The sequence below is a fragment of the Serinus canaria genome, chromosome 1A, assembly GCF_022539315.1.
Source record: "Serinus canaria isolate serCan28SL12 chromosome 1A, serCan2020, whole genome shotgun sequence".
NCBI lineage: Eukaryota > Metazoa > Chordata > Aves > Passeriformes > Fringillidae > Serinus > Serinus canaria.
In genome coordinates this window covers 58,990,295-59,005,034 of record NC_066314.1, presented here as the reverse complement: position 1 = coordinate 59,005,034, position 14,740 = coordinate 58,990,295, and the positions used below count along the sequence as shown (strand labels likewise).

Below are 14,740 nucleotides of genomic sequence, written 5' to 3'. Positions count from 1 at the left end.
GGCACATATCACTCATCTAATTTCTATGTTTGTGTCCTCTGCTTCCATTGGAAACAGCGATTTTTATTTCATATTCTAAAAATCTATGTAAATGTCACTGAGTTACCACAAACATTTTTTGTTTCCCAGACAAAATTAACTTCTGAAATAACAAATGCTCTCTGGCTCTGCTGGTGAAACCAGCACCATTAAAACACTGCTGCAAAGTCAATTATTAAACACTGGGCGTCAGAGAAAGGAGGAGTGAAGTATTCATACTCCATAACTTCAGAGGCTGCAAGATGCCTGAGAGGTCTCACAGGGTTGCTTGGATGGTCAGAAGAGAAAATAACTCTCCATAGAAAATAACCTAGTTTGCCCTGCAACAGTTCATGTTGTGCTCCACAGACTGAAGAAGCTCTAGAGAAAATTGCCTCCAACCCACAGCATCTAAATTAAGAGTCAAACTAAGGCAGAGAGGGGATCCTTAAGAATGGCATGACTCCAGGGGACATGTCTGATCACCTCCAGGAACGACAACCAAACAAAGGCAAAATGAGAGGTCTTCTTTTAGGGTTTTCCAAGGTGTGATACTCCTAGCACCAGGCAGTACTCATGGTCTTGGAAATTTCAGTTCCTCATATACCCTCAGGTGAAGATTGAGAATGTCTCATCAATGTAAGGGCTAAGGCCACGACTACAGCACATCAGAAGAATACAGCAGTAGAGGGGCAGAAGTCATCACCATCACCTTGTGCACTTCAAAAGCCATGAAAATTCTCAGAAGCATCACAAGCAAGAAAAAAGCTCAAACAACTACCCCTTCCTGTGTGCCCTGCAGAAGAATTTCCTCCTAATGCCAAAGCTGCTGATCAGCTTAGCACCAAGGACAGACGCAGGGTTATCATCACACCAGAAACTTTGCTGCTGAAACACCTTCAGAAGGAACAGGAAGACAAAAGTTATTACAAAACCTTGTAAGTAACATCTCAGGATCACAAGATTCTTTGCTTAAAGTAGATTGACATAGGAGATATTATGTAAGTTAGTTGAATAATCATTAGTGAGACAGTAAAAGGAGATGTTCTGCACTAAAAAGAATCTCAAAGAACAGGGTGGTTCTACAGCCTGCCACTGTCAGTAGCACAGGGGTAATGTGTCTCTTCACTTGAGTAAGTTATGAATAAACCAGAAATATCCTCTAGATCTTATTAGTCAGATTGCACACCTGATCTGACTCTTTCAATGCTATATTTGAAACCATTACTTCTGTACCAACTAAGCCACAAGGAATGCTGATAAAAATGTACAACTTTGCAGTTTTCAACACTTACAAGCAATTCTTTAGTGAAGATCTAAAAATTTTGAATGAAGAGAGCAGAATTATTTAAAATGTGTTATGAAATATAAGTACCACACCAAGGAATTGTCATTATAGACCTATGAATGAAATGCAGTGTGACAGCAGAATATTATTTGCCATAATGCATCCTGAGTTAAAAAATACCAGGGTACCAATGCATCCAATCAGAGTATGACAATATTTAAGCAGATGGGAAATGATGGCAGAATTCAGCTACAATAACTCAAGACCTGGCTGGAGGAGGGTGCTTTGACCAAAGTGGTTTGGAGGGAGGCATCCCTGCCCATGGCAGGGGAGCTGGAACTAGGTGTTCTTTAAGGTTTCTTCCAATCCAAACCATTCTATGATTGTCTGATCTCAAAGAGAATTAGGGCTCATAAAGCCTTTAGCTCTTTCAAAAAACACAGTAAGACAGTTGATAATCTAAAGTGATCAGCTCCTTGCAGAAACCTCATTTAACAGACAATGTCTGCATCTGTCCAGCCCTTTCTAAGACACATCTAATTCACTGATTCAGCATTTGGAATTGATATGCCATCAGCATTTCAGTGCTGAATGCTTCTTACTTGTTGGAGGCAGCTAAGAAAAAATATAAGAGCTTCGGTGTGGAGTGCCCAGAATTTGAGTGTCAGTGTTCACCACAATCTCCTGCTAGAATGCTCAGGGGAACTCTTAAGGAATACCTCATAAAATACAGCCTCATTCAAACCTTGTAGAGCTGGTAATGGAGAAGAAACTGTAGGAGAAGGTGACATCATCAGATTTTTGAGAGTTATTAAACTTAACTTGGACTATCATTAGCTTCCAGAACATTTCCAACCCTTTATTGCTGTTTTAGTCATTGTGTAATTCACAGAGTCAGAAATTTTAAATAATTACTGCTTTACATCTTGAGAAGTTAAAAGCTGACCCTGATTAGAAGAGTACTTTGACACAGTTGGAGTCCTCTGAGCTGTTAAAGATCAGCATTACCGAAAAGATAACAAAAGAAGCCCTCAGGGTTTATTTTTCACCAGTTCTACAGAAATCAATAACTTCTATTTCGATCACTCCAAAAGCTATGCTCTCAAAAGACTGGAGTCCATTCAGAAATACACTATTTTCTCTGTAAACAACAATTTGTTCATAAAAGGTTTTTGACAAACTGACAGTAATATAACTTACCCAGAAATGTACAGAACTGATTTTTTTCTACTCTAGCCGTGATCTTCAGCCTTGACCTGCAGATGAAGGGTGGGGAACACCACAGAGAATTGCTTTGTGGATTACTTCCCTTCTGAGAGGACTGTGAGAAACAGGCACCTAAGACACAGAGCAGTGAATTCACTTGGTATTTCTGAAGGGCCTGACAGTCCCATAGAACAATTTTAGGGATCCATGAAGAGAAGCTGCAAATCTCTGCACTTGAGCTTTTACAAAAACTTTACCTCTTTCCAACATTTTATCTGCTTTTAAAGTTACAGAAAGAAACACAAACCACCTATAAAATACACATGCTACACTGCCTACATAACTGAGAAATTAAATTACAAAACTAATAGTGCTTTGTTGGAATGACTGTGAGCTCACAGGTCTTTGATCTACAGACAATCTCAACTCTCACCAAAGCTGATGATGATTACATATTTCCTTTGAAGATAAGCTGAGTGAAAGGAGCAATTAAATTTTTCTTCATGTGTTTTATGCACTTGCAAGTAGTGGAAGTGACAACTGAAAACCATGAAAAAATGTAACAGAAGTTAAATCTTGCAGGTTAAGGGGTCCTCTAGATGCTGGCAAAAAAAAAAAAAATCCAGAAATAAATGGTAAAACCACTTCTTCAATATTCACTGAAAAGATACTCACTATATTCACTTCTATATTCACCTAGGCATATTCACTGATAAATACTCACCATACACCACTTATTCTGTATTCCCTGAATTCACTAAACATAGTGAATATATTCACTGTATTCACTGAAATATTTATTATATTACATTCACAGGGAAATGGAAAAAGGTTCCTGAACTTGTTGGGGGAGCCCAAAGACTGAAGAAGAAGCATGATGGAAAATGACAGCAAAAAAATAGATACAGTGAAGAGGTTTCCTGCCTAAGTCATAATATCCCTTGTGCTGAATAAAGAAAAGACTCGTGGAATTTTAATTTTTTTCCAAAATATATCTGTTTGCTACCACTGCCCTAAATAAACAGGCACTAAACAAGGGTTCTCCACAGGTTTCCAGATTCAGAAAAGTCTTGGGCTTCTTATGGAACTTGAAGGCAATGCCACTAGTCTAGGCAGGTCACAAGAGCTCTGCTGTGAGGCACTATTTCCATCAAAGACAACAAAATAAAGAGCCTGAGAGCTCAAAATACTCCCAAGAGACCAAGAAAAGTGACAGTGCAGCAACCTGCTGCAACCAAGAGCTCAGCAGCACAGCAGCTGAGCAGCAGCCAGGCACACACACCAGTTCAGGAGGAAGGATATTAGGAAGACCTTCACACAGCATCTTCAGCTGTTTCACCTGGACAGGAAAACCTGCATAAGCACACATCCTCTTGGGGTTTGAGAGAGACACTTCTGAAGTCTGCTGGCCCTCTGAATAAGTCATGCCTCAATGACATCTATTTCTAGGATTGGATAAAGAGGTAGAAAACCCTTCTAAATGTTTGAGGGCTGCCCTTAAGTTACAAAAACACTGCATCCCATGCAGATTTAGAGAACTGACACAGTTTTTATTGCACCTGTTTGTCTAACTTGTGAATAAGAGAAAGATGTAACATGTAAAAAATCAATCATTACTCAGGTGGCTATAAATATGCATTGTGAACATTTTAAGAATTTAAAAATTCAAACAACTGCACCAAAACAATGGTAAGAGAGAAGGAGGGGAGGGGAAGGCAAAAATAGCCATACATGCTTGCTGGAGGGAAAGAAAGGCTAAATTCTCACTTACACAGAAGTCCCTTCATACAACTCTGGAAGGATAAAGAGGCTTTCAAGCAGATGTAAATTACACTCAAGCAGCCTTTAAAGCCCCATTTTCACTCAGACCAGTTTAAAGCTACTTTGATGCCAATTAGAGTCCAACCTGAATTGTTTATGTGGCCCTAGTGCAGAGCTGAGAGTGCAGTTGATAGTTAGGAGTGAAAGAATTCATACCCTAATGTTGAACTTTTGCTGCAAGACCATTTAACTCAGATTTACAAAAGCAAAGGATGGTAAAAAACAAAAGTACTTCCTTTGTAAATAGTTCATAGCCCCAAAGAACAGCCCCAGATAAACTAAGCACCATCTGGCTCACATCTACACTTTTTTGCCCTCCTTTTCCATTCCACCATTTTTATTTTTAAACCAAGACAACAATTTATGTCATTCTGAGGAGTGATGCAGTGGAAGGAAATGTCTGTGATGAAGTGAGAACACAAGGCAGGGAAGACTTAGGCTGACTAATGCACTAATTTTATCAATAGAGTGGCACTACCTTGGCAGAAAGAGAATTCTAGGCAAAATAATTAAGCAGTGGGTTATTTTTAATTTAAAAATAAACAGAACAGTAAAAAAGAATCACTGTGGGCCAGACTATTCCTCTCCTTTGGCATTGTGGACCATTCCTATCACAGGCACTCTTAGCACACTCCCTTCAGGTTTTTGCCACAGTGGCTGCAGTGCCTTTGCCTGCAATATCTAAGTAACCCTTCCTCAAAAAGCTAGGGCTTCACAGGAGAAATACATCATCCAAAATTCAGTTCAAGAATATTTTTTCTATCCAAGTTCTTCAGTGGGTGAAGTGATTGACACTCTTATCTGACCACGAGCAACCTCCATCAGAAAAAAAAGCCAGAAGCAAAGTAGTTTGCAAGGTTACCCAGAGCTTCTGCTTGAAAACAACAATTCACATGACATATTCCTCACTCATACTTCCTCCAGAGGGGAAAAGGATAACGGCAGCGGACATGGGGAAATAAATGTTTTTCTGTTTTCATCTATTATCCAGATGCCCACATCTGCCAGACATCTCCCTCTCAGCTGCCTGCTGACCCCTCAAAGTGCTTGGATATGATGAGAGGGGTGGGTGTAGGCACCTTTTAAAGGTTTTATCCAGAAAGGACCTCCCTCAGCCCTAGACCTGTGCTTTCACAAATGTTTTCTCTAGCCAGGGGGACCCTGGGTCTGCATCAATACCATCCTCTGCTGAGCTGAGAAGCAAATGAACCAGCCCCGAGCAGATCCCCAAGGCATCATTGGCTCAGCCACAGACACTTTCAAAACACTGTCCAGGAGGGCTTTCTTCCCAAAGTGGCTATTTAATCAAAATAAATACCTGCAGTCCGGAGCCTCCCTCCAAAGCCTCCCATACTCTCTTTAATTTGCACAGAGAAAGCATTCCAAGACATCTCAATTTGTTGCTGCATAAACAGCTGCAGCATCATCATGAAGAATACAGCATGTCCTCTCTCTCTTTTGAAGGCCTCTGGTGTACAAAATAGGCATTCATTTTTTTTATCTTTATTTTTTAATTCAACCAGCACTGAGATGTTTGGATTCATCTGCAGCATCCTGCTCATCCTTTTAATCAGTATGGCAGACTGCTTCAAAATTCTAGAGAACAGCCCTTTCCAGACTGTGATTCTCAAGATGAGTGGGGAGTAGCTCCAGAAAGAAGGGTAAGAGAGAGAAGTTTGCATTCCCACAGGCCACCATGGGCAACAGGAAATCCCATCTGTCAGAGGTTCCAGGAAGTGTTATTCCTTCTTGTGCTCTTTTCTGGGACACCTGCAACCATCTTCCTCCTTCCCTGTGTTTAGATTTCCTCTCTTTAATGGAGCTGGAGCAAATGCCAGCTTGGACATTCTGCCAAGGCAGTGCATTCTGCCTCCAAGGCAGGAGCAGATACTGCAGAGCAAAGCATTTTCCTGCGTGGGATGGAGCCACCACTGCCTTCCACGCACACACTTGATCAGTCCCTTCCTTATAACTCAGATAGCAGCTCTCTCTATTCAGAGGGATGTCCAGAGACAGAATTACATCTCCCACCTAAAACTTCCAGTTTGAACATATGCCAAGCAATCCCTGTAGAAAATTTTTTTCTAATAGAGACTAATTTAGAAGTCACCATTATAAACTCACTTTACTTCTGATGCACTCCTGGCTCTACACAAATCCCTCCTAGGTTTAGGATATCCAGGCTGGATGATTCCAAGTCATGGAGTGACTTCCTGGCATGGAATCAGCATCTGGCACAATCTGAAAGACCTTTGAATATTCCTATTTGTCTTTTCAAGCAGAAAACCCATCCTTTATCTTAATCTCTGGTATAATATTATACTCTGTAATAACTAAGTTTCTTCAAAATTGCTCCACTGAATGTGTTTCCCTCATCTTAATTTCTCAGTTGTCCTCATGAATTTTAATTCTATTGCACACAAAATGCCCAAAACCACAAACCCTAAACCACAGAAATTATGCTGATGCAGCAAAACCACATATATGCTGGAAGCAAACTAGGCAGAAAGCCCAAGCTCATTGGTTTATAGAGAAATAAGTAGGAGGGCAGTGATATAAATATTTGAAACCTCTTGTCTCCCAGTCAGGATGCAACTCAGGTGTATAAGGATTAAGCTCTGGTTGCCTGCTACTTGAGGTGCATTAGTATAGCTACCTAAAACTGAGTAATTCCATCGAAGGCAAGGTTCTTTTGTTTGAAGTCAGACACAAAATTATTGAGCAGCATCAGCTCCAAGTTGCCATGACATGAATAACACATCAATGTCCCTACACCTTTAATAGCAACACTCAGAGATTTGCTGGGATCTTTTTCAGAATACTTGAAATGGAAATAGAATTCATTGTACTGTTTTTAAAGTCATTTCTTTCAATTGCTCGTGTGATGATGAAGAATCAACTCAAACATACAGGATAAACAAAGAATAGTAGAGAGAACCTAACTCTGGCCAGATGAAACTACAGATATGAATATTTAATGCAGATTTCTGCAGGGTGGATGTAAAAAGGAGTGGGGAAGACATGATCCAGTGTGTACATAAAATACAGCGCAGCTCTGAAAGGTGCTGGGTGAAGGAAGGGTTTGGTAAACCTCAACCATTCACCTAACCATAACCAGATAACAAGTGTGCACTGGATAACCAGACAATGACTGTGTATTAGATGATGTTTTAGAAATCTGCATTCCCATCACTCTACCATTCCTGTTCCAGAAACAATGGATGCAATAACCTCCAACAGTGTCAGACCTCCTGGGCATATCACCAGGACTTTTTATACAGCAAAAGTGTAGCAGGTGATACCCTTCACTAAAATATGACTTGCCTGGCCCTCCATCATGACATCTACCAGGTCTTCTGTGGGACTGGTACTTGCCCATTGTTGAGTCTCATTTAACCCCAAAACCCAAAGAAAACCACTGACTTCCAAAGCTGCAGGGCATGGAGCTGCACCAGGGTGTACCTGACTGAACAGGTCCTTCTTCAGAGTCATCAATCTCTTGTGTAAACTGGTATGCTTCAAGATTCACTTGGCTTGCATCATTTTGTCAATCAGAGCATCAGAGGGTTAGGGGTTTTGTCTACTCCTTTTGTTTATTAAAAAAAGAAAAAAAAAAGCTGATGGATTTCACTCTTTAGTTATCTACTTCCTTGCTACCTGTACCAAGAACAAAAGACACAAACCTTAAGAGGCTTTGGGTATTTTTTCTTTTGAAGTTTGGGATTTTCTAGCAGTGCTCTTTCCCTTTCTGTGCCAATTAAAATGGCCCTGTTTTGTAACTGATAAAGGTGCCTCTAACACGTGTCCACAACAAGGAGCATTGTGTGCAGTTACAGCTGTTCAATAGATGCCCAGTCCCAGACAGATGGTGCTTTATCTTCACCCTCTTGTCAAGACAGCATAATGCATTGTCCTGTCAGGGATTAATGGAAGTGCCACTCACATTAGATGCTAATTCTGGTACAAGTCTGTTAGAACACTACAGATGCTACAGCTACTGCTTTCCCACTGTGCTTGCAGCAGTGTGTCCACACTGGAGCAGAAGCAGGACATTCAGAAAGAAAGGTGAGGAGCACAATGCAAAAATCTATCCAGAATGCAACCTTGTGGTCAATGGGAGAGAGTCATTTAAAAAGCAATAAGAGGATGATAATAAAAACCCCACAGAGAAAGAGCAGAAGACAAAGTGACAACTGAATATTAAAGCAGACCAAACAAAGATCAAGAACCAAGAGGGAGGTTAAAAAAAAAAAAGATCCAACACAACAGAGAAGGAGTTTTTTCTCAGTAATGATCAACATATCACATCTTCAGAAAATCAGCGCTAGAATGGTCCATAACAGGGAAGAGCAGCTGTAATACAGGGCAGAATGTAGGTCCAGTGAAGGTACATTATTCTACTGTTGGATCTTCCCTCACTATGTAGCCCAAAGCATTATTTCCTTGCAAAAAAAAAGAGTAAATATTTAACGTATTGAAGAGGTACACAGTTGAGTACTGATTATTAATGAACATATAAGTCTCAAAACTGATTTCAAGGTACATACTCCAAGAATGATATGCCAGGAGATATCTGCATAAACACTTGAAAAGACAGGCAATTCAGAGATAAGTTTTCAACTTATGGACCGTCTTTTTTGTTTAGATAAGAGATTTGAGATCTAAGGCTAATTTGAGATGCCTCCACACATGCAGACTCAGTGGACTGAGAACCTTCTAGACTAAAGAGCTTTTGCTGCAGCACGTTTATCACATTTTCCTTTTTGTACTGTACTCATTTACCATGTTCTGTAGCTGGAATAGTGGGATAGAAGAAATCCAAGTATTGGACCCTTCTATCTGAAAAGTCACTGGAGAATGGGAAATCTTTTGTGCTTGAGAGACGCTCCTAAATATTTATAGGGATGATAAACCTGCTTAGAAATTCTATGGTCAAAAACTTCTAATAACTGGCACTGTCACATCATTAATTGGTCAAGGCCTTTCACTCATTTCAGAAGAGATTGCTTGTGAGAGAAAGGGAAGAAAGGCAAGGAAGAAGAGGCTATTCAGAGATGTTGATCAAACCTGAAAAGCCAAACCATGGCAGCAGATGGTGGATGGCAAATAGGAAGGTTTTGTCAAAAACTCAAATAGTGTAAAAATAGTGGAAAGAAGAAAAGCATTCTGACAGCATGAAATACTAACCTTTAAAGGTCCACAAGGAAATGCATATACACCGTCTGTTGCTCCACTAATAGATAAAGATGAAGCAACAGAGTAAATGCAAGGGAAATGAAAAAGCAAGAGCAGCCCATCACTAATAAGTTTATGCACTAAGATGCAGCTTGAATCCAGGTCCTGAAATAGTATATTAGACTATATGATTTCAAATCTCTTCTGAGAGTTGGAGACATGAGGTGTACTGTTAACTTCTCACAGTCCTGTACTGAATATTAGAAGCTGTGGTCATGGTAAAAAGCAGATGAACTATTAAACAAGAAAACTCCATCTGGTTCACAAAATCAATGAGCTATAAATCATCAAAATCTAAAAGGGCAGACCAAGAAATTAAACCTGTATACTTCTGCCAGTCTCATATTTTGATTTGTCACAGGATCTGCTGGTACCAGAAACTAGGAGTGGGCTAGGTGGGCCAAACACATCTTTAGTCTTGCATATTTGTTCATTTTCATGGCTTTCTTTACAACTTTTGTTACTGAGAAAGGACTCGCGCCAAGGAGATGGAAGAGAGTTTATAAATGACAATATGTTTGACATCCAATATAGTGGACTGAAAACCTTGGCTGGAGCCAAGGACAATGTAGGTTGATACTTAACTAGTCACTCCACACTCCAAGTGAACATAGTTCAGTGACACACTTCCAGGCTCAGACCTCTTGACACCTCCATTTGCAACAGTCCTTACTATTCCCATCTGAACCTTTCTTGAGTAATGCTTTTGGTATTGGCCAGAAAATGTTCTGATTGTGTGACTGCATACAAATTGGATGCCAGAAGAAAATAGATGTTTCTTTTTTGGACCAAAAGAGTACTCCCAGTTCAGAGCCACAGGATGAACTTTCTCCTCTAAGTCAGTCTCCCTTTTTTTTGTTCCTCATTCCTTATGCAACTCTGCCAATGCAATTACCACCCTTTCACAGTATGTCTCTGGATTTCATTACCAATGTAGCCATATATTGATATACTGTAGATAGACTAAAGTTTGCCACATTATTAAGCAGCTGGTCATCATAAACTCCCTCTTTAGGCCACAAGGAAAGATCAGATCCTTCAAGTCTCCCTCACAGCAAGCATATTGCCATAAGCTGTAACTCCTGCTATTCAAGCCGTGGGATTTTTCCATGTAGAAGAGCCTAGCTGTCCTAAATTCCATACTGCCCTACTAAACTGACTTTACTGGTAACCCAAGATCATGTGTGTTTAAGTCTTTAAAATATATTGCATTCTGCTCTCAGTGACAAAGATGCTGTCCTATGAGAGTCATAAAAAATGTGCTTATCTTTACAAAAACATGTATCATCCTTAAAACCACACATTTTCCACAGGTGAAGCTCTATACAGTTGGATGAATAAACTCTAAACTCCAGCAATATTTCCATTTGATTAAGCAAGATTCATTTTACAAATGACTCAACAACTTCTGTCAGTGCCAATTAAACTAACCAAATGATCAAGCACTTAATATCTAGGGGTGAACAAAGTTTCATCAACATCAAAGTTTCATTTTTATAAAAAACCATCTTTCTCCACCTCAACTGTGTTAAAACAGAGCTTACTCACTAGTCTTTGGTCTCATTTTTAATATGCTGTTAGTATCTATAAAACAGATCTTACCTTGATCTTCTGAAGAAACTGGCGACCTGGAATAAAATAACAAAATCCAGTCAATCTTGGGAAAAAGGAAGGTCACAAATAAAGTTCAGTTTCAGTATGGGGAAAGGGATAAAAAAATTAAAGCTGAACAGTTTATCTAAAATTAAAATTACATCTTGGTAGGAACTCACAGTCATTACAGTGGCCATTTTTTGCCATAAATCAATGTAGTGGTTAGCATAAAACAGTAGTCATAATTAATAACAACTCATGCCCTCTTCACAAAAGTAACACAACAGATAAAAAAAAAAAATGTCTGGACAGATGTAAGTAGAGAAAAAAAGCAACATAGCAGCTGCAGCACAAGAGTCATGGGCTGCCCTAACCAGTGGATTAGGACTCCGATAATACCCCAAGAGAGGGAAGGGTTATGAAACACAAATGACCTCTCAGTGTCCATGTTGACAAAGAGAAGAACCCCAGTGAATTCCAGGGATTTGCATCACAGTTCCCATCACTAAGGATCACACTCCTGATGGTTTTGGTCACCACTCAGGACAAAAGGATGTGGAAGTACCGGCCCCTCCATTTTTCCTTTTGCTGCAGTAGCGTGGCTTAGCAAAGCTGAGGCTAACCATGGAGCTGAATCTGGGATGTACCTTCATTACTCAGGCCAGACTGACAGCACAGAGTCCAGAGGACTGGACCATTCCTCAGCACTTCCCCAGCACAGATTTCAGTTGCATACACAGCCTTCCTACCCCATGAGTTTGTTCCTGCAGCGAGTGGGGCAACCCGTGTTTCCTTTCCAAGATATTTAATTTCACAACAATGAGCAAAAATAACAAATTAGAAAAGATTTTAAAATGTTAGTGTTGCCAGCAAAGAGATCAAAGCCAACATAAGGAAAGCAGCCACAGAGGGGTGAAGGGAAAAGAAGGAACAAAGGGGAAAAGAGCGCATGTATATTTAACTGAGTCAGCAGGGGCTGAGGGTTGGAGGGAGAAGAAGTGAAGCAACCCTTGGTTTGAGGAATAAAGGAGCTGAAGAAGCCATGATCTCATTTCATAACAAGGGTTTGAAAATGAAGGTTGAGGGATTATAGAACATCAGAAGCAGATATGCAAATATGTAGATGCAAACAGGAAAAATTTAAAGAAAAGAAGGAAGCTTTCCTGCCAAAGTATGTAAATTTTTTTTGCTGTGAAATAGAGAGAGATTTGCAAATAAAGAGAGGAAAGACAGCACAGCTGGAGCAATGGTCACTGTGAAACAAAAAAAATTTGATTGCCTAATTAGGATTCTGGCTGCACAAGAAGCCAATGTGTCTGTATGGATCAGAATTAATTAATTCTCTACTCCCATTAAAGGCTCTGATTGCTGCTGAACATCCTAAGCATGTATCTGAGCATCCTACTCTGCTACCAGCCAGGCCAGCTCTGCCCACACCCTTCTGCCATGTGTGTGAAATATAGCAGGAATGCAGGTTACCCAAAGGATTCAGCAGGCACCACTAGAACTGTCCTGCTTTGACCAGTTAGTTACAGACTTTTGTCTTTAACTCTTAGCAGAACCCCTTCTGAAGATCAAAAGCCACTGCATTTTCTACAAGGTTAAACAAATTAGAATGGGTCATATCAAGAGGTGAAAGTTTTTAGATACTTGAAGATATTTTTACATGCAGGAGTCATGCAAGGTTCCTTGGCTCACATATTTTGATCCTCCACCCATTGCTAATGCAGTATTCCACTGCATCAGCAAAATTTATTCCTTTGTTTTGTTTCTTAATTGCCCAGTTTCATCACCTTTCAGTTCTTTATTTGAAACAATAAAATAGCAATACAGATTATCCTATAATTTGGCTCTTCTTTATGCTTGGTTAAACAGATGTCATTAGTTCCTTAAAGCATCAACAACAGAAGAGATGTTATTACAACATCAATGCCTTCTCAATTAAAGCATTGATTGAAGGGAAGAATGAAAAATTTGTTTATTCATATTTTGTGTGCCTAAAATTATTATATATTTTTCAAAATATTACTGGCTTTGTTGCTTTGTTGCATGTCTCAAATACAATGTTTATAAGAAATTTAACATTACTACTGATGCTACTAGCAATGCTTTTATTTGAAAGGATCCATCAAGTAACTGTGCAGCCTGGCATCCTGAGAAAACAAGGCTTATATAACCTTATTTATACCAGTTTCGTCAGGTTTATGTCAGTATCTTGATGTGTACATATGCAGCTCTCTGTCTCATTCTGATAAACTCTGGGCTTGTTGGCTCATTTCATCCCTTGTTAATTGACAGAGAGTCAATTCCTGCTTTCACACACCAGGAAACAAAAAAGCATAAGCTCAACTTTTCTCATGTAGCAACAAAGCCACAAAGGAAGGTTTTGAATATCCCAGCCACAGGAAAAGCCTCAATGAGAGCTTCCATCACTGGAGATACCAAAGGCTCCACCACAAGAAACTGGGCTTTCTTTTGTTCCACCACTGACATGAAGAATTTTGGCAAAGAGCAGAGAAGACTTTCAGCATCCTCCTACAATTCCAGGCCATACAACTGAGCATGGGGGAGGGAGGCTTTCCTAACTGCTCAAGTCCTCTCCTAACTACACCAAGGGGAGTCTTTTTTGTAGCTGTGATGGAAGGAAGTGAGGCTGCAGAAACCTCCACACTAAAGAGAATTGGGCATTTTGTGCACTGACTCCTCCAGCCCATGCTTATGGTAGGCTCTAAGGGAGGAAAGAGAGACAGCCTAATGACCTGCTCTAAACCACATCCACTCACTCCACAGCCACAGGGGCTTTCCTGAGAGGACAAAATAATCCAGTAGATGCTCATATTTCCGGTCACACATCTTTCTCTCAGGTCTGTAAGAGGTGTGAGAGATAGACTGTGGCAGCACTGGTCACCAGACAGGTGTTCCAAGAAGGGAGGATTCTCATCTGCTAACACCCACACAGGAAGCATCTGACCAGTACATGTCAGCTCCCCCCCCAGTATGATCCTGGCTATGTATTTCACTGTCCTAAAGAAGCAAATTATCATCTTCACAGCCTCCATGCCTTAAAAAAAATTAGAGAAAAGTCAGAGATACTTCAGGAAAACTAATATACTGTTAAGATCTGTGGTCTCACCTGGGTCAAAACACTTTGCCAAATGACATCTTGAAGAGATTTTTATTTGGTTAAACAAAACAGAATAAAATCTTCAAGAAAAGGTTCAGGCATCGCAATAGTTCTTGACCAGTTCAGAATGGAATAACTTTTTTCTTTATATGTGTATATATACACATCAACTGGGTTTTTCTTCTGGTTTTATCTTGGTGTAAAATTAACTTGTAGAAAGAAAGGGTCACCATATCCCCAAGAGAATAAAGGCAGGCCAAATTATCTGTGACTCTACATTTCCAGAGCCATGAGATTCAATTATCTCTTCTACCAACAGTGATATTTATTTTCCCATGCATAAATGAAACTGGGGAGCCTGATTTCACATATTTTCACCAGAGGCTTTAATCTGACTTTTCTCCTGCTTTGGTTTTACAAACAGCTGTTGTTGCAGCAGATAGTTTGAGTAAAGA

General features: G+C 39.9%; 1 protein-coding gene across 2 annotated transcripts in view; it reads right to left on the bottom strand.

The window, feature by feature from the left end:
• DGKI (diacylglycerol kinase iota) overlaps positions 1 to 14,740 on the bottom strand; it is a 103,419-nt gene that overhangs the window by 17,468 nt on the left and 71,211 nt on the right. For both annotated transcript variants that reach the window (XM_050970079.1, XM_050970080.1), the window contains one exon: positions 11,171 to 11,196. In XM_050970079.1, coding sequence (XP_050826036.1) covers positions 11,171 to 11,196 — 26 coding nt within the window. The remainder of the gene's footprint in view (positions 1 to 11,170; positions 11,197 to 14,740) is intronic.